The 21559-nt window shown below is 41.4% G+C and overlaps 1 protein-coding gene across 1 annotated transcript in view; it reads left to right on the forward strand.

The window, feature by feature from the left end:
* The window catches only part of MYO3A (myosin IIIA), a 189836-nt gene that overhangs the window by 165577 nt on the left and 2700 nt on the right, over positions 1-21559 (forward strand). The window contains exons 33-35 of the mRNA XM_045007383.1: positions 13406-13515; positions 17506-17546; positions 21063-21206. Of these exons, the coding sequence (XP_044863318.1) occupies positions 13406-13515; positions 17506-17546; positions 21063-21206 (295 nt within the window). The remainder of the gene's footprint in view (positions 1-13405; positions 13516-17505; positions 17547-21062; positions 21207-21559) is intronic.

Here is a 21559-nt window from a genome sequence, read left to right on the forward strand (position 1 = left end):
GCTTTCCAGGAGACAGTCCCCCATTCTGTAAGTATGACCTCCCTTCCTTGTTCCTAGGTGTACAACCTACATTTGATTATGTTAACGTATATTGGTGGAATGAGCTCAGCTACGAGGTGATCTAGCTCACTCAGCGTGAATTCCCATGCCTCATCATTATGTACCACTCCACCGTCTTTGTTTTATCTGTAGATTTTATCAGCAGTTAGTTTATATTTACTTCCAGAATCATTGATAAAAATGTTGAATATCGTCAGGCCTAGAATCGATCCCTGTGGACTCTCCCATTCAATGATGATTCTTCATTGAGATTTGTGAGCAGTCAGCTAGCCAGTTCCTAATGCATTGATCAGGTGCTCTGTTGAGATTGTATAGTACTAATTTGTAATCATAATGTCATGTGGTACTAAGTCAAAAGCCTCAGCAAAGTCTATTACATCTACAAAGTTACCTCTACCAAACTTGTTGCCTCATCAAAGAATAAAATCAGATTTGTTTGACAAGCCCTATTTTCCATAAAACCATGTGGACTGGCATTAATTATATTCCTCCCCTTTAATTATTTATTAATTGAATCCTGTATCAGTTACAGTTGCATGATAACTGGTGCAGTTCTGCTGTGCAACAGGAGGCAGCCTTTGGGGGAGGCACAGTGGTCACATACTCTCAGCACACCATGAATCTCTGGTCCTCAGAGGGCTCCCTGAATACTAGCTCATGTGGGACAGATGGGGGTAGACAATGGAAGGGCCAGGGTGAAGGTCAAGGGTGTGATTGCTATGCAGATCTCCAAGACCTGCCCAACATGGAGAGGTGCCTATGAAGCTGTAGAGACTACTCTTGACTTTTGGGTTAGGGTTGGCTTTGCTCAGTAGTTCCCCAGCCTGGTGGGAAGGTTTCCTCTAACCCGGGTGTATCAAGTGGCCAGACCATAGCCCAGGCTTAGAATTTGCCCTTCAGTGGTCAAAACATACTACATTATTGTCACTATAATATTGTGAAGGTGAGTCTCATGTACACCTAGGCCCCTTTACATACCTCTGGCAATGTGAATGGGGCCTTAAAGTACATGTGCATGTACTTTACCCCCGTTTTAAGGGCCTTTCACACTGCCAGAGTGCAATAAAGGGACCTCAGTGTGTATTAGAATTGGGCCTTGTAAGTGTAAAGTGTAAGGGCTACTCCTTGTTAAATCCCCAGTTCTTCATGGCAGCATGCTTCTGCAGCTGACTTCTGCAAGAGAGAGCAAACATCAGATAGAAAACTCCATTCCAGGATTTTGGCAGGACTTTCATTTTAGACATGTTAATCATTAGCAGGTTTATGCTGAATTCTTTATTACATTTTACTGATTTTTTGACAGTATGAGGCTAATTCCTTAGATAATATAGTATTAAAGGCTCATTCTTTGGAAACTAGCAAATGCTTCTTAAACATTTCCCTACTGAACATAGATAAGAGAGACAGGGAGAGGGAAATACAAGACCTGTTTTGCCAATTAGAAAAAGATCTTCTTATTTAAAAGTGATAAAAACGCAAGTGAACCCAGGTGGAAATATATGCCAGTCTCTTTCTGCTAATTACAAAATGGGCCAAATTTTATCCAATTACACTGGTGTAAATCTGGAGTAGCTCCACTGAATCCAATAAAATTACAATACTTAACACCTGATACAGGTCCAGAAGGAGACTTTCAAGGGGGAGTTAGGCACCCAATTCCCATTGAAAGTCAATAGGAGTTTGGCACTTAACTCCCCTGTGTTCCTTTGAAAAACTTCCCGTGCCCGGCCTGTGTTTCTGTCCATACAACCTCATAATGCAGCCCTTATCTGTGCCTCTACTTTCCCTTTAAATGCCATGTTTTTTCTATGGCATAATGGGTAAAAAGTATTACATCACCTCCTTCTGAACATGGAGCAAAGAATGTCACACATTTTTTTGAGTCAGATCCTGGTGCTATTGAAGTCAAAGGCAAAAGTCCCATTTAATTTTATCAGGACCATGATTTTGCCCTTTACCAAATAAAATTAAATCTGTTTCTCACAAAAAAATTTACCATGGTTTTTAACAAAACGAGGATTTATTTCCTCTGTCTACTTTCCAGACAAATGTGGGCACCTCTAACATGCCAGCATTTTATGCTTTTTTGCACTAAATGTGGTAGTTTGAGGAATAATACATCTGAGAGCTCTGATCCATAAACAAAACATAATTTTATTTTATTTTTACTTAAAGTATAAAAGCTTTTTTTGTTTATTTGCTTGTGTGTTTGACTAAGGCACAATTAACTGCCTTTGGAAAGGTGCCAGACATACCTTTCAAACATTCAAGACACAGCAAAAATGGTATAAACGCCCTGTAAGCTCATGGTCATAAGCATACAGAAGCTCATACTTTATAGTCAAGCTGTGCCCTTTCCAAGAGGGCTCATGCAAATTCTCCAGAAGAACAGTCAGATTCTAAAAGAAGTTTGATTTCCAGTGCTTGGATTTTGATTAAATTGCTAAGGTCAGCAAATAGGCAAGGTGAGTGCAGTGTGTGGAGAGGAGTTACTATTTAAAGTGGATGCAGTTCAAGGGCAAAATTGGGAAAATGGGCACAAGCTTACTAAGAACAGAACAAGAATGTGTATAAGCGTATTAACCTGTAAAGCAAAGGGCAGCCACAGTTGCTCTCCTGACAGCCCCTTAAGCCTAATCAAACATGAAACCGTATTTTCTACCATGTCAGACCAAATGATCATTCTAGCCTATAAACTCCTAGTCAGATGACTAACATGTCAGTTAATGTTCTACTCCTTTAAAGAGAAACCCCAGGAAACCAATCTCCTGCCACTTTCTCCTAGAGGTTTTCTAAACAAACTATACCCCCCGCCCTTTCCCCAATCTCCCAGTCAACAGGATTGGAAGACAGTGATTACTTCCCAGTAAAAGAAGTTTGAAAATTGCTTTACAAGTTATCCACCTATAAGTGCTAACCACCCACAACCACACAACACTTTGATCAAAGCTATGAATTTAGGGCTCAGTTCTCTACGCCATTAAGGCAGCTTTGTTATGGGTCACAAAACTGTCTTAAAGCTGGTGACTCCAGCCAGTGTAGGATTCTCCCTACCTATGAGAATCCTGGTATGATATAGAGCTGCTCAACTGCTGCTACTCAACCCTCTCCCATTGTTGGTGCATTCCTGGTCCATTTCACACCAGGTCCCGCCCATCATTATGAACTTGTAGCCATGGGTGGCAGGTGAAACCCTCCTTCAGGGAGCCTAGCCCACTGACCCTGCTACTTCTCCCCGCCATGGCCAGAGGAGCCCCAAGGCTCCCACACACACTACCGGAGGAGCCCCAGCCCAGCCGGCCCGAGCACCAGGCCACCAGTCAGCCCCAGCCACTAGCCCAACCCCTGGGCCGAGCCACTGGTAGGCCTGAGTTCCAAGCCACCGGCTGGAACTGTGGCCCTGCCGGCTTCAGGGGAGAGGGGGAGGAAAGTGAGGCCTCAGGTGGAACCTGGGCAGGCCCTGGCCTGGGTTAGGGGAGGCTTAGCCTGCCCTGGCCTTTGATACCCGCCACCCATGCTTGTAGCCTTGGAATCCTTGCCACTTGGGTGTGGGGTTTTTTAACAAAAATTATTTTTTTTAATTTATTTTACAAAAGATTAACCTAATATGGTGTGGAGATCACTGAGTGGAGAGAGCAAACTCCTGGGAACTAAAAAGTATATCTGCGGATTGTAAAACAAGTACCTCCTTTGATTGAGGACAGTAATGCAGCATATTGGGAAGTGTTTCTCTGAGAGGAGGCTCTTTGTCTCAGAGATGCCATAAACACGTTGTGATGCATGTCAGCTGACTCCCCAGGATTTTATTGATTACCAGAACAATATATTGCACAAAACATGTTTTGCATTGTAGATACCTATGTTACTGCTTTCCCTAATGCTACAGTAATTGAAATTACCTTTATGTGCAATTTTGTTTATTTTATATAATGTCACTAAGCACACATCCTGGGTGAAATTAATACCTGGAGCAAGAGGGTAACTTGACTGGCATTGCAACCACTTGCACTAAGTCCGAGTTTGGCAGTATTTGTTTGTACTGTACAACCTCAGATTTACAAACACCTTAGGAATGGAGAAAAAGCAACAAGGCACCTTAGAGACTAACAAATTTATTTGGGCATAAGCTTTTGTGGGCTAAAACCCACTTCATCAGATGTATGGAGTGAAAAATACAGTGAGCAGTATAAGTATTACAGCACATGAAACGATGGGAGTTGCCTTACCAAGTGGGGGGGTCAGTGCTAATAAGGCCAATTCAGTTAAGGTGGAAGTGGCCTATTCTCAACAGTTGACAAGAAGGGGTGAATACCAAAGGAGGAAAAGTACTTTTGTAGTCATAACTCTGAACAAAACGCTATGATCGTTCTTTCAAAAGTTTACAACTAAAGATTGACTTAATACAGCTTTGAAATTTTACTATGCAGAAGAAAAATGCTGCTTTTAACCATCTCAATTTAAATGAAACAAGCACTGAAACAGTTTCCTTACCTTGTCAAATCTTTTTTTTAAACTTTCCCTTTATTTTTAGTAGTTTACATTTAACACAGTATTGCATTTGCTTTTTCTTTCTTTCTGCTGCTGTCTGACTGCATATTTCTGGTTTGAAATGCGGTGTGTGGTTGACTGGTCAGTTCGTAACTGTAGTGTTCGTAACTCAGAGGTTCAATTGTATATGCTAAACTTGCATGTTCTGTGTAGTTGACACTAGCAGTTTCTACTAACTGGCAGTTCCTACTTAAGTGATGCTACTTACCACAATAAAGCTAACAAAGATAGCTTCTGCCAGACAATGAACTGTCAAAGAGTGGTTTTATAAGCGTAAAGGAAGCTTGACTTGGCTAAAGCTGGGACCAGGGAGTCAGGAGTTCTATTCACCCATTATGTATGAAATTCTATTAATTCTCTTGACCCTGATGTGGTTTTGGTGTGAAGCCCATCTGGGCTCCACCCCGTGCAATACTGCTCCAATCATGAAGGAGAATTAACCCTCATCAGTTCTTAGAACGTTTGTTAAAGGATGATTAATGCTACATTTGAATAGTGATGAAGAGAAGAGCAGGGAGGGGGGAGGAGGAGGGGTTCAGATTTGCTTGGGGAATGTTTTTATGCAGACTGGGAATCCTGTCCTGTACACCAAGCAAAGCTCCTGTATCAGATGGGCATAAACAGGAGCGTGCAATATATTAAAAAAAGAGAAAATACTGGAGTAATTACAAAGCTTGAAAGTCAAATAGTTTGAATCTAGGCATAGCAGAACTAGCTTCAGTAAGATATGTATCTTAACAATAGCCCTGTACATCCCAATAAGTGTTCATTTTACTATAGCTGCATATTATCTGAAATGGGCATGCAGAATACATATGGGAAATATGGGCTTCCATTTAATACTTACTGTATACAAAACATTACCAATTGGTTTGCACTTTTTCTTTCTGAATGTACTGTATGTAAAAATGCACTGTAGATTAGTAAGAAATGTACTCCTATTTCACCTGCTGCTTTTGTTGAATTATTGTGTACCATTCTGGTGTGTAGTGACCTTCATGTCCACAGAACAAAGATACTACACACAAGCATCAGTTATCTAGAAACAATCCCTAAAACTGAATTCAGAATTTTTCTTCATAAAAATCATGGGCAGCTCTAGAAAAAAAAATCTGAGCCAATAAACTAAGCTATCCATAGTATGGCTAACTAGGCCAGACTTATATGGTCTATCACTAAGTGATATATTGTTTATAATACGGAAAGAAGCCTTGCCATCTTCTTTCCTACTCATTTTGAAGCAATGATTTTATTTAGTGCAGTTTTCACACTGAGTGGCTCCCTTGCTGTTCTGTCCCCAATAGAGGCATTAATCAGTGAATGGCAATGATTGCCGACCCTTTGCTTGTCTTTAAATCGGATGACATTTAGATTTATATAATTACTATGATGATTTAAATGATAATTGTACACATTTTCTTCAACATCACTTGTTTAATGTGTCATTTTACAGCTGTACGCATGAATCTAGAATTGCATTTTGTATGCCAAACAGGAACGCGTCTGCCTTTATCTACAAATAGACTGGCATTGTTCATTTTGACAGCTTAGCAGCTCCAAAGATAACATTTTTATACTTTGCAGAAAATTATTTCTACTAATCACAGAAGGTAAGGTGCTGCAGGAGAACTGGCTGATGTGGTTGTGCCAATGTAAAAGGTTTTAAAATATGTTCAATTTAATTTTTAAAATGCAAAATATGCAGTTTTTTAAAAAATACATCTGTGTCGAGAAGGCCAAAGTAATCTTATTTCAGCAGGTTTTTTAAATAGGCTGTAAAAGAACCTTGGTCCAGTTTTACAAAAAGGCATGAGGCAATCCGTGCAAAGTTCCTGGAATGAACCAGTCTCCATAGGCTGTTCACTAGCAGGATTTACAGAATATACCTCTTTCCAGGAAAATGATGATGCCCATCACTACAAGTACTAAAGCTCCACTAAAGAATTTTCTACTTTTAGGGTGAAATTCAAATGGGTGCAAAAGATCCACTCCAGATTACCCCCTCTTGGTCCTGGCAAAGCATGAGGAGCTCTGATACATCTGAGGACCTAGCCCAGTATGCAAGGGAGTGGAGATGCAGGTGTTTTAGCCCTGATTTGGGCTTATGTTCCTTCTGCTTTAAGCTGTCAGAATGCAGGTATAACTATCTTCTCGGGAGTGACCCAGATGTAGGGGGAATCTCTAGATGGCATAGGGCCAGCAGAACAGCCCTGCTTGGTCCCCTTCCAAACAACCTCCCAGCAGAGGGGCATGGCTAGGGAAAGTGACGCAACCAACTCCTTTTGCTGTCCAGTCATTTTTTGGCTGCTGTAATGGTCCTGTGATGGGCTGTGCCTGGCCTCTGCGGCTCCCTACCGGGGCCTGCAGTCCTACTACCCCGGACCCCAGAAAGCAGCAAGGTGGGAGGAAAAGAGCAATAAAGGTGGATCCTCCAACCTTGCCTAGAGAGGCTTCACTGAAGCAGCCATCTTGGAAGCTAGAGAGACCTGATCCTCCAAGGGTCAGAAGGGCTAGTGACAGCCAATCAGAGCCCAGCAGGCCTAGATAAAAGAAGTTGAGTGGCCTAGAAGGTCAGGTCCTAGTTGGGACTAGAGGTGTGAGGCAGCATCCTCTGCTCTGGACAGAAGCTCAAGGGACAGCCAGAGTTTGTATCTGGCTGTATTTTGCATAGCTGGGTTTGCAGAAAGAGGACCCAAGACCCTTAACCCTGAGATAAGGGTAAAGCCAAAAGGGGCAAGGTGGGAAGAGGCCCAGGGAAGAAGCAGCAACTAATTGAATCGAGCCATTCAGCCATTGAATCGGCTGCTGTTTAGAGGGTCCATGGGGTGGAACCTGGAGTTGGGTGGGCCTGAATTCCTCTACCAGCTGCAGGTAAATTGGCAGAAACCCTAAGATGGGATAGGACTTATTTGGGAGCTGGAAGAAAGGGCAGAATTCAGTGGGCCCAGAGCCAGGGCTGAAGGACTGTAGTGAGGGCAAAATAGACTATTCATTGGACTCCTTACCACCCCAGAAGGACTTTGTGATTCAGCCAGAGGGCCAACCAACTGAAGACCCAACCAAAACCTAGTAAGTAAAAGTTCTCTGGTAGTATTGACAACTAATGAAAAGCAGATTTCATTACTCTATGCATAATGAGTTGTCCCATATTACAGATACCAACTACAGTATTTGTATTTCATAAAAAAAGAACACACAAAACTAAGAGCAGAAAGAAATTTATTAACCATTAGTTGACTCTCTGGGTAAGTGAACTAAATTCTGGGTAGGGCTAAATTCGCCTCTGGTGTAACTCCATGTGAATAGTGGAGTTACATCTTGGATAATTCAAAAAATAAATCCAGATACATCTGTGGCCTTCTTTGGAACTTCACAAAGAAGGGAAATTCAGAGTTTTAGGGTTTATAATCTTGAAGGGCCTGCTGTTCTCCAGAATAATAATTCAGTCCCCCTAACTTCTTTTTCATAGTTTCTGGTGTCAGTACTGCAGCATGTAAAGCCCCTGAAACCAACTTCATCATTGCTATGGCCCCTAATCTCAATTACTACTACTCAAGTTTTCCTCTCAGTTACACTGGTGTTCCTCAAATCTGGAGTTACTCCATTGACTTGAGATTTACACCAATGTAACTGAAAGTAGAATTTGGCCTATCAGTTTGTATCACCAAGATATTGTAGTAATTTCACAGTTAGCCTCTGTGGTATGTAACAGGAAGTGATGTATTGAAAGAGAAAATGTCTATAGCAGCTGGTAGTGGAGCTAGTAGAGGCTGCTTGGAACTTGCAAGAATTGATCTTAATCCCATCGGGGCTGAACATATAGAAGGAGAGCTCCATTTGATGAAAAGGAGGGAAATAAAGATTTCCAGACACAGGAGATTTATAGGAGTTGGAAAAAATGGAGGAAGGCAGAAGTAACCTGAACCAACTGAACCCTCATCTCATCCATGAAGCAGGGGCATGCAAGTCAAATTTAGATATGTATATGGAAAGTGTAATATAGACACTTATGTTGGCAGATTTTTCCAAATGATTTAGGTCTAGGTAAAAAGATGCTCTTGTCAGCAATATAATTTTCAGTAATCAAAGCAAGTTGTCTTACTGAGACCTTATGATCGTTAAAATAATTTTTCTGAGTGTAGGAAGAGTAATTTTCAGAGCAGCTATGCAGAGGAGTGACTCTCTCAGGAATTTCAACTGGAATAGTTTTCATCTGAAAGAAAAGTGTACTTTAGGTCTTTGACAGTGATGATGTGTCAGATAAGATAGTGAATAATGTGATAGCATATAGGGTAATGATCTCTTGTGTGACTATAAAAACTACAGATCTACTTTCTTGGGATTTTCCTAGTGCTCCACATTTTTGTTCATTTTTTCCAGATTTTCATGTGATCATAGCAATCACTCAGATACAATTTTTGCAAACATATAACAGAGTTTTTATTATAGTTAATTAAACTACTTTTATCATTTTAGGTTATCATTTCTGATTTAGACTCTTGATGTCTTTGCAAATAAAATACAATGGGCTTGACTCTACTTATCTTCAGTGTAAGTCAACCATTGAATTAAAGCCAATTGAATTGCCCCAGTGTAAAACCAGCATCATAACGAGGGTAGAATCAGTAGAGTAGAATGTATCTGTGTTAGTCCCAGTATATCTGTTTAATTGAAACTATGATTCATATTTAATCTCAATTTAGTAAAATGAATTAGTTGTATGTAAATTTCATTGTCTAAAGTGAATTATCTATACCCCGACTTTGAAAAATACCATTGTTCTCTTAAAGGTAAAATGTTGAGATAATAGTCCATTCATTACATTAGGAGCAGTTTGCATTTCAGATAAGAAGCTGAAACAATAAATGGAATCATTACCCTATTACAGTTTAAATTAACATTATTCCTTCTGGCTCCTCAATATACCAGTGACCTTTACAAGCCTTATTTATCACACATAACAAAAACCGTATACAGCTAATTTTCCAGGCGCCAACACTGATGATCATTTCTCATTATAACTACTTGTGCCACATTCTTAATTAAAAAGGTGTTATGATGTAGGTAGAATAGATTTTACTTCCCCAGAGTAAAATAAACAAAAGTTTCTGGGAGATATTAGGATATATCTACACTGCAATTAGACACCCATACCTGGTCCATGCCAGCTGACTGGAGCTTTTGGGAGTCAGACTAAAGGGCTGTTTAATTACGGTGTAGATATTTGAGCTTCGGCTGGAGCCCAGGCTCTAGGACCCTGCAAGGAGGGTCCCAGAGTTAGGGCTGCAGCCCGAGAGCGGATGTCCCCGCAGCCCGAGCCCTGTGAGTCCAAGTCAGCTGGCATGAGCCATCCCCAGGTTTTTAATTTCAGTGCAGACATACCCTTAGAGAACAAAATGTATCCTTTCCTTCCTTACCCACTTGAGTGTTGTTAGCACTCTGGTTCATGGGCACAACTCACTTCAGGTAGAACAGCAGTATTTCAATGCGTTACCACTGCAGTGAAATATACTTTCAGTAGTTAGCAATGTGAATAAGCCATTGTGGGGCAGATTCTGTCCCCAAGTACAATATCCATGTATGGGCCAGGAAACTCAGAGGTTTCCCTCATGGAGTTTCCTCTGAATTATTGTGTTGTGGGGCAGGGAAGACCAGGGACCCAGCCTAAAACCCGGCCAGTCTTGAAGAGGTACTGGGACACAATGCCATCAGTGCAAAGATCCTGTGCTCTCACGTTATCCCTTGGCTTTGCCCAGCTCCCTGTGAACAGGGCACCAACACAGCTTCACTGCTACAGGCTCCTCAGCGGTGCCTACCCTGGGGCCATCCCAGTGTGAAGGAAGCTCCACAGCTGTCACTGTCTTTATTAACTTTCCTCTGGTGTTGATGCTGAGCACAGGGGGGACAATGCTCATCTCCTGCCTCAGCCACTCCCTGTATACTCCTGGTTCCCCACAACCACAGAGTCCTCCATGGATTTAAAGGAAAGGGAACACTGATGTAGAGGTGCCTGGCTCTTCCTTTCCACATGAAGAGACTATGATCCACAGAGGGTTCTTCTTTGCACAGAACCAAGGAAATGATCTGGCCTTGACATAGCTTTTGGACTAATCTTCCAGTGATGCACATTGTGCATGTGAGTGTTTAGCTTGAGTGTGCAGGACCTCGACGGGTATTAATACTTACTACCCTTCAGTGCAGAAGAGTCAATATAAAAGCTGTGTGCTTTTCATGAAGCAATTTCAGGATGTCCAGAGAGCTTTTATTTTCTATTTTATTTCATATTTACCAACCAGTGTTGCTCAGATGCCAATATCTAACTCTGAAATCAGAGCGGGCCGGGGGGATGACAATTCTGTTTTATGACAACTTTCAATGTTTACAAATTTGGTTTCATTCTGCATCAGAATGAAAACAAAATCTTTTGAATGTTTTTGTGAAAAATGTCCATTTTTGGAACAAAAAGGGCCAGTTTTTGATTTTAGGTGTCACTCCCATGCCCTGGAACTCAGAAATCTTCCCATCAAAATCTTTGTCAAAACCGATCCCTCTCGGCAAAGTTTTGGTTTTCACAAAACAGCATCTTTTGACGAAAATACATTTTGTTAAAAAATATTCTGACCAGCTCTATCTGTAATATTTTCCATTAAATATGGTGCATGTTGCTCTGGTCATATTCACATTGGTGGAAAGACTGGAGAATGAGATAAGATAAATAAATGATATTTCTTACGCTTTTACAGTTCTGGATTTAACATTTTTTTCATGCAGGGTTGCTCACTACTTACATTTAAAATCATTAACAAGTATAAATTCTGTTCTTTTCTTGTCTCCAAGAATCAACCTTTTAATAGATAAAAAATGGGACTCCTGGCATTAGCAATATCTCATTCAGTGGACATGTTTATATGTTACTGTAGCATACGTGAATAAGTCTTTAGAGGTGTTTGGTTTCATATAAAAGAGGAATGTGCATAACAAAAATAAAGACATCGGGCCAGATTCTCATTCTCATGATTTCTGCTTGCCAGCCAATGTTAAATTTCTTGTGAATGCCTGTAAGGTACAGACTACAACTACAGGGAGCTGTGACTTTAGTATGTGATAAAGGAATGGAAAGCCATTGTTCAGTGAGGTGAAATAAACCAGATCCCTGTTAGCTATATTTTCAATTATACTAGATTAAGTGACAGATAATTAAGCAAGATGAGATTGCAGTTGAATCTACAGATAAATGCGCCCAACTAGGGCACTAAAAACTCTGAGCACTTAAACAGTGGCTACAAGTGACGCTATGTTTTAGTCATGTGTATTTTTGGTAAATGTCATGGATGGGTCATAGGCAGTAAACAAAAATTCACAGCCTGTAACCTGTCCGTGACTTGTACTATATCCCTCACTAAATCTGGCGGGGAGGGGTGCCTGTGGGGCAGGGGGTGCTCGCAGGGAGATGGCCCGGGGGCTGCTGCAGTTGCTAGGAGGGTGGCAGCCTGGGCTGCAAGTGTGCTAGGGGGTGGCCCAGGGGATGCCGCAGGTGTGTGTGGCGGGGTGCAGGTGCTTGGGGGAGATGGTCCCAGGAGCGGCTCCAGGCACCAGCACACCAAGCGCGTGCTTGGGGTGGCAAGCCGCTGGGGGCGCTCTGTCGGTCTCCGGGAGGGCGGCAGGCAGGTTGCCTTCAGTGGCATGCCTGCGGAGGGGTCCGCTGGTCCTGCGGCTTTGGCGGACCTCCTGCAGGCGTGCCGCCGAATCTGCGGGACTGGGGACCTCCGGCAGGCAAGCCGCTGAAGGCAGCCTGCCTGCCGTGCTTGGGGTGGCAAAATACCTAGAGCCGTCCCTGGATGGTACAGGAGGGCACCAGTGCTCGGGCGGGGCGGTCCAGGGGGCACCACGGGTGCTTGGGTGGGAGAAGCCTGGGGCCCCCCGTTGGTGCTGGGGGGTGGGAGTTGGTGGGATTGGCAGGCTCCCTACCCAGCTTCTTGGGAGCAGCGACATGTCCCTCCCTAAGCTCCTAGCTCCACGCACTGCCAGCTCCGCAGCTCCCATTGACTGGGAACCGCGGCCAACGGGAGCTGCGGGGATGGTACCTGTGGGCAGAAGCAGCATGCGGAGCTAGGAGCTGAAAGGGAGGGACATGTTGCCGCTTCTGGGGAGTCCCCCCAAGGTAAGCACCACCCAGAGCCCTCACGCCCTCCTATACCCAACCCTCAACCCTGCGCTCCCCACCCAAACTCCTCCTGCTGCTGCTGCTGGGGGGTGGGGGAGGCGGTGGACTGAGACTGCCCCAGTGGCAGCCAGTACATTTGGCCCAGGGGCTGCCTAAGCTGCTCAAGCAGCCCTGGAGCCAGCCACACCGGCCGCTGCAGAAGTCAGTCACGGAATCCATGACCTCAGTGACAAACTCACAGCCTTAGCTATAAGGAATTAAATAGACAAGTTTCCATACATGACAGGGAAAAGGACAAAGGGCACAGAGAAATACCTCATCATTGGCTCCCAGCACCTTTCCTTGAAACATCCAGCATTAGCCTGTGTCAGAGAGAGCGTTCCACACTTGTTCCAACACGCCGATTTCTATGTGATCTGTGTTCACGGGCATTGTTGAAGGCGGGTTTAACAGATCTACATTTCTTCCAAGCATGGTCCTGGAAATGTCCAAAACACTTACTTTTTTTTAAGTGTTCAAAGTAGCTGAAAGTGTTTTTTCATTGTCAGATAAATGTCTCTCTTGTTATGTTTTTATGACGCACACTCATCCTGTGAACAAATGAACATGGGTGGCTCTTGCTCTTTTTTACAGTTGCCACCAAATCAGAGGACTTTCATCCCCTACAGCGACCCCCAAGGAGACAGCGGAAACCCAAAACTTTAAATAATCCTGAAGACTCCACATACTATACTCTAATACATGTAAGCTTGACTAACTTTTGTGGGCAAAACCTGCCAGACATATCTTGTCCAGCCAATCCTTTACAATGGGCAGAAGACACTCCCTTCCAGTAAAAACTGATGGGCCACAAAATTCAAATCCATAGCCACATTTCAGACAACCCAAGATTCACACTTACTCTTTTTGTCTATTGTTGTATGCAGTGTTGTAGCCATGTTGGTCCCAGGATGTTAGAGAGACAGGATGGGTGAGGTAATAAGATGTTACCTAGACAGACAGACAGACAAGGTGGATGAAGTATTTATGTGATCTGTCTATCTAGGTATTTATAATGACCGCCATCTCTGTAATATATTTAGAGTCTGATCTTTCCTAGAGAGCAAGTATTAAAATATGCAGTGTTGGTATACAGCTCCCTTTACCAAATGTCAGATCACTGTTTTGAAGGAACTGGAGAAGACAAGCTGCTCAGTAAACTAATGGATTTAACTGTCTCCATGTAAAGCCTTTGGTCCAAATTCAGATATCTGTTTCTGCTTTCCACTCTTGACTGTAATGCCATTCAACACAGAAAAAGGCAAGCAGGTGAGCAGAAAGAGGGACATTTAAAAAGCAGTTCAGAAGGTTCCTATAAAGAGAGCAATTAAATACATTTGCTAGCGGCATATGTATCTCACTGGCCTATTTTAACATCAGGTAAAAGTATAGTTGATTAAACTGGCTGTCACAATTGGCCTTCTCTCAGTGGAAATTATTACAAAGGAGCAGGATAAAAGAAGTTAACACTGAAACATGCATATTTTGAAATAGAGATGGGCATATGTTGAATAGGACCTATTTCCTGGAAAACAAGTCTTGTGAGGTTTAGGACTTTTAAATGTAAAGCGTAACACAGAATTCTGTATTTGGAATTTTATGTGAAGAAATTAACATCTTAAAGTAAATGTATTATTGGTGCAAAGTGTATCCACAAAGCAAAGATCAAACAGGTGAAGAATCTTGGTACTTTATGAAAACTCATTTGTTATTTGTCTGACTTGGTATCAGCAAAAACTGGGCATCTTTGAACCTAGTTTTCAGTAGTAGTTTTCAAAATATGAATTAACATTATTGTCAGTCAATTGTGTTTATTTTTCAAGAGTGAGTGAGCCTCTCTTGCCAACACAGGATACAGTGGCAAAGTTTAAGGCCCAGCAGTCTAGATCTTTGGGCCTGGAATGGAGCCCAGGCTCTAGGATCCTGCAAGGTGGGAAGGTCCCAGAGCTCAGGCTGCAGTTTGAGCCCGAACATCTACACCACAATTAAACAGCCCAAGTCAACTGGCATGGGCCAGCCACAGGTGTCTAACTGCAGTGTAGACCCACTCTAGGTGTCTCAAACTGGGCATCCAAAAATTAGAGCTGGTTGAAAAATTTCATCAAAAGAGGTTTATCAAGGAAAATGTCATTTTGATTAAACCAAATTTTTTCACATTATCATTTTGATGACATTTCATTTTAAATAATTGGGGGGGGAAACATTTAGAAAATGCCCCATTTAGACATGTTTGGAATAAAAGTTTTAATTGTTTTGAAACAACTTTTCATTTCAAAATATACTTACTTGTTTTCTATATAAAATAAAAAGGATTGAAATCTAAATGAAACATTTTGAATATATGAGAATGAAATCTTTCAATGCAAGCAAACATTTTTTCTTCCATAATTTTGTTCTGCAAAAATTTTGAAATTTTGGCTTTTCCTCTCAACTTGGGACAAAAATAATTGAAATACTGAAAATGATTTCCAACCAGCTCTACCTACAATATTGGTGGATGTCCTTGAAAATTTTGCTCTGACTCACTCTACCTCACAGTCCCCAGCTGTAAAAATGGGAACACCACCACGAACTGGTACATATCTCACCCAGTGTTCTCAATATTAATTAATTAACAAGCCACATTCTGCCTTCACTTATCTCCATGCAACCCCACTGAAGTGCAGGGTGTTGCACAGGTGTAAATGAGGGCAGAATATGGCCCATTGATTTTTACAATGCTAGTAAGGGGACAATAGCTATATTTCTTTATAGTCGCCCTATCACATTAAAAGGAAAGCTGTCTTTCTGCACTTGGTTATGAACTCAAGAATCTATGCCAGTGGTGGGCAACCTGAGGCATGTGGGCCACACACAGCCCGTCAAGGTAATCCGCTTCCCACAGCTCCCATTGGCCAGGAACGGCAAACCGCAGCCACTAGGAGCTGCGGGCAGCCGTGCCTGTGGACGGTCAAAGTAAACAAACTGTCTCACGGTCTGCCAGCGGATTACCCTGATGGGCCGCAGGTTGCCAACCACTGATCTGTGCTATATCAGTTGCAATACCCTAAATATGGTGGTTCTAAGAAAGGATCCTGATTTTCTTTTCACACAGGTTTTAAACCAGTGTAATTCGCTAGCTTTCATGGAATTACTATTGATTTATATCAGTATAAGAAAGATCAAAACTAGGTCCATTCTAAACTTTAAAATATATTACTTTTGAAGAGTCATGCTGTTCTAAATGCTGTGGCATAGCATTGCTTTCTCTGAAAAGAGAGAAATCTATTATAGATTAGAAATTATTCACATTCTCAAATAACTCTCACTCCTCTGCATCTTTGGAGGGTATGTATCCCAATGGTAACATATTTCAGCAGAGTATCCTGTTTATAATATATGGACCCAGTCCAGTTTTTTCTGTAAAGCCAGTGACAAAACTCCCATTGAATTTAAACTCGGACTTCAAGGCCTGACGGGACAACCGTGATCACCTAGTCTGACCTCCTGCACATTGCAGGCCACAGAACCTCACCTACCCACTCCTTTAGTAGACCCATAACCTCTGTGAGTTACTGAAGTTCTCAAATCATGATATAAAGACTTCAGGTTACAAAGAATCCACCATTTACTCTAGTTAAAACCTCGAAGTGACCCATCTCCAAGGTGCAGAGGAAGGCGAAAAAACCTGAGGGTCTCTGCCAATCTGAACTGGGGCAAAATTCCTTCCTGACCCCAAAAATGGTGGTCAGTTGGTCTCTGAGCATCTGGGCAAGACCCACCAGACACCTGGGAAAGAATTCTCTGTAGTAACTCAAAGCCCTCCCCATCTAGTGTCCCATCTCGGGCCGTTGGGGATATTTGCTAGTAGCAGTCACATGGGCCACATGCCATTATAAGCAGTTTCATCATACGATTCCCTCCATAAACTTATCAAGCTCTGTCTAGAAGTCATTTTGGACTTTTGTCCCCACTGCTTCCCTTGGAAAGCTGTTCCAGAACTTCACTCCTCAGATTGTTAGAAACCTTTATCTAATTTCAAACCCAAACTTCTTGATGGCCAGTTTATATCCCTTTGTTCTTGTGTCCACTTCAGCGCTTAGCTTAAATAACACCTCTCCCTCCCTGGTATTTATCCCTCTGATGTATTTATAGAGAGCAATCATATCTCCCCTCAGCCTTCGTTTGGTTAGGCTAAACAAGCCAAACTCCTTGACAAAGGTTTTCCTCCTAGTAGCCCTTCTCTGCATCTGTTCCACTTTAAATTCATGAGCTGCCTTTTGTAAAACCATTTGTTGAGAATGAGTTTGGGCCTCCTCACAGTGAATAGTTAATATCCAAATAACTGGCATAGCATATATAAAAGTCTGCCTAAATTGGACAGTGTTTGTCACTTTTATTAAAGCAGATATAGGATTTGGAAGTTTGATATTCCCCTCCTTCTTTTGATTAGTTTCTTTTATTTGTGTACAGTATAGTTACCAGTACTAGCTGCATTCTCTTATACAGATAAACAAGCACAAAGATTATTAAAAATTGCTACAGCACGTACTTTTTTTTTTTGCTCAACAAATTAGGTTCTACATATTTTTCTTAGTAAGAATAATAGGAAATTCTCATACTTAACATGCCTATGTATTGGACCTTTGCGTAAAAATGCTCCAGTGTTTAAAAAACTGATGCAATTTTTTAAAAATTGCTTGATGTTTTCTTAGAAATCAATCCAAGAAGAAAAACGGAAACCAAGAAAAAACAGGTAATTTTTTCTTCTCTATTTACTTATCCCACAGTAATTGTTATAATGCTCCAGAAACAGTGTTAAGCTGCACTGTCAACAAAGTAAAACCAAGAGTTAAGAAAAGGATATAGTTATTTGATGGTACACAGAGAGGTACCATTTTCAAGGTCAAATTATACCATTGTAAAGAACAAAATACATTATAGAATTTGGTCAAATGTTTTTCCTTGTACATGAGTCTTTTGCAATGACAATACAAGCATAATAATTAACCAAGACACAGTCCAGCACAAAGACCATTCTAAATCAAAGAAATAATTGAGGGCGCTTAAAATTCCAGTTCAAAACAGGTGAGCAACCAGTCACTTCATTAGCAAAAATCCAAGGAAGGATGGAGCTCCCCTTCTGAGAAACAACCACTTGGAAATATAAAAACCACAAACAGAAACAGTTTATATATTCAGAAGAAGTAAGAAAACCAAAATGCCCACTGCCAATTCAATAGTAAAGCTTTTCTCACTGTGTAATTGAAATGTTTTGGTGGATATCCACGTGCATATATTTTCTTGGAGCTATATATATGCAGATCTCTCGATGGGTCTGGCAAATATTCAGCACATAGCTTCTGGCAAAGATTAAACCCACAGTTTTGCCCCACATATGGACCTGTACTTATGCTTTTTGTGCTGCTTCCCTGTGACCATCCACTCCTGAATATGCTTCTTAGGCTACATCTATACTAGGAGCACTTCACCAGTATCAGAATACTGGTAGACTATACTGGCAAAGGAGTCCTACGGTGGACACAGCTATACCAGCAAAGCTGTGCTTTGTACTGGTAGAGTAAAACCACTCACCGTAAGGCAAACATGCTATACCAGAAAATTAGAATAAGGTTTTCTGCTGGTCAGACTCAGGGATCATATCTTTTCTCACCCTAGACCGAAGTACCTATGTCAGCAGAAGTCTACAGTGCAAACCTGGCCTTAGCTGTTCCTTTATTTGATATATAGTAGCATGGTAGCAGTGGCCTATTCATAAGGCCCAGTCCTGTGTGATGCTGAATGCCCTCAGCTCTCATTGAAGGCAGTGGGAAATGGGGACACAACACCTTGCATGAGACACTCAATACCCCACATGACTGGAAACATCAATCTGAAGCTGCAGGATGCAAACTTCATATAGAATACATCTAAACCAGCAAATATATATTTGAGAGAATGTCTGGTAAAAAAGGGTACTCCCCTTTAAGAGTTGGGCTGGAGGCTACAGCTTGCAGCCTGGAGATAATCAAGGAGGCCCTGTCCCCCTGGGGGCTGACCCATAAACAGGAATAGGAAGTGGAGCAGGGGAGAGAGAGGGAATAGAAGCCAGACAGGCTACAATGGGGTGGTAGTTACTCTCTGAGGCACTATGAGACAAGCCTAAACTGGCTCACAGACTTGGGCATGGACTGTCGTCTTGGGAGCCTCGATCTACGGTCCTGATGAACTGTTTGTTACAATGGTTCCTGTCCTGAAGTCTGATTAAAAAGGGGACATGGTATTGTGTTAATATATGTTGGTTTCTTCTTGGCTGGGCAGTTAAAGTGAATCTATTGCTGCTCCACTTGGGGAAACTAAGGCACTGCACAGCTGCAGTGCCACACTGAGCCACAAGGTAGCATGCAGGAACTGCATACACCTTTACAATCTATAAAATGCAACCACATGCTTAAGCTCAGTCTTGCATTCAGCTGTATTTCAGCCACTGGTTACGTTGCATATTGGATGAGCCATTTGGTGTAGCAGTAAGTTTAGTTTTTGTATTTTAAGGCTGAGCTCTTCACTCAATGACCCCATTATGCATTTCTGGTTTAATTTATGTCTGTGTCCCCACATGACACTGTCAACTCTAAATCACAGATCTGCTTGTGGTGCTAGTTGGATCTTGGGGAATTTCCAAATATAGGGTTTCTCCCAGTCAGCTCCTCTTCTGGTGAGTTATTTGACCAGTTCATGTCTGGACAAGAAATTCACTCATTGGACCTGAATTTCTTCTCACTTATACCAGTTTATACCACTATTGCTACTGGATTCAAGGGACTTACTTCTGATTTATACTAGGTGTGAGAGAAGAATACTGCCCAGTGTCTTTCAAGTCACCCTCAGGACTTTTTTTTCCTAGTCATTTTAAACATTGTGGTTTTCAAATAGTGTTTTTCCTTAGGCATCCTGAAGCAATGCGTGCGAAGAATGCTTGTGCTCTCTCTCATCTATACGATCTCCAACAATACACGGATATACTATTTGTTATTATTATTTATATTACAGTAGTATCTGAAGCCCCTTTCAGTAACAACATCCCATTCTGCTAGATGCTATAAGTTTCGGCCTGCTTCAAAATATTGTAGTCCCGCCTCATATTCTCTACACGAAATTTCCATTTCTTAAATATTAACTTATTTAAAGAGAATCCTTGGGCTTGCTAGAGGATGGCCTGACAGCTCTAGACACTAAAGGCCTCTGTACACAGCATAGGAATAGCCTGGGAAGAAGCCATGCATTTTTTTCCATATCATCCCAATAACATGACACACTTTTGACCTGCAGAAATTACTGTCTAGGTCAATTCAATCCTTTGTCTACCTGCTGAGACTGGCAAGAAGAGTGCTGAATAATACCATCCTGGCCACTAGGATGTGTACTGAGGTTGGCAACTTGTTTCATATGCTGTATGTTACGAAACCTTTCCAGTGGGTAACAACTCTCAGATAAATAAACAGCTTGAGCAAGATATATAAATAGGTGACGTTGAAAGAAAGTCTCTGTGTCACTTTGCAAATTGCCTGAAAAATCCAATTCCCTAGCAGTTTTCTGCTTTCTCACCCATGATCTGAAAATGTTAAATACACAGATGATTATCTTCTTGTTACTTATGGATCAATGTAATCCATTCATTTATAAGCCCAAAGTACTCCAGAGAGTGTCACAAATCTACTGATATCCCTAAATTCTAGAGCTTGAATTTGAATCTCTTGAACTAGCTGAACACAGTTTATTAAATCGTGTCCTAGAGTACATTTTTGTGGTCAAAGAATAAATCCCTGAAAACAGGTGATTATAATGGAAGGACTAACAGAGTCTTAATTATATCATTAAGATTGGCATTGCTGAAAACTGTCCAGTAACATTAGATCTCTAAATCTCAGAACTGCCCTGAGATATTCAGGTGCACATTGCTACATCTTAACAAAATCAGCCACAACTCAAGCATGCACATATATAAAAGCTGATTCTACAAAGTATTTGGCATGTGATTATATATTTGCTGGTAGATTCAACCCTAAATTATTAGTTCAAAATTATAAACACCTGCATTTTCATTAGTTACATTTCCAGGACCAGATTTTTGTGCTTATATAATTTTCTACCACAGTCAACATATCAAAAGTCCTCAGATAAGGAAAATGAAGGTTGTGATTCATTACTTTATTTTCGCTGGGAAAATGTTGCAAAACAGAATTGGTGATTTAGAACCTTTATGTATTTACAGTCTGGGCAAAGTGCTGGATTTAGAAGATTTCTATTACCAAGAAATTTCATCAAGTGATTCCATCTCAAATGATAGTAATTCTAGCACAAGAGAAAAGAAGCCACCAGTGGAGCTCAGCGATTCATCTTTAACTATTACTGAAGGGTAAGTAATACCAAATAATAGTAGGGACAAAAGAAATGCTGTGTAACCTACTTTAAAAAGTTATGGATGCAAACTTATTTTTGTACATTTCATACTGAAGACAAAAGTACAGTATATATGCATTCAAATTAGCTATAAATCAATTAACTATTTTTTACATAATCTTGTAAAATAATAATTCTAGGAATTAAAAAAATGTATCTATGCTTAGCTGAAAAATTCCTTTCTTCAAAATAAGGTCCAAAGACAGTACAAACAGCCTTCAGCTTGCTTGCAGAACTCTGGCGAGGCAATCTCAACCATACAGCCATTTTGCTGAAGAACCTGCCAGTTTTGTTCTGCCTCCACAGCTC

This window comes from Mauremys mutica, chromosome 2 (assembly GCF_020497125.1).
Source record: "Mauremys mutica isolate MM-2020 ecotype Southern chromosome 2, ASM2049712v1, whole genome shotgun sequence".
In the NCBI taxonomy this organism is placed as follows: Eukaryota; Metazoa; Chordata; order Testudines; family Geoemydidae; genus Mauremys; species Mauremys mutica.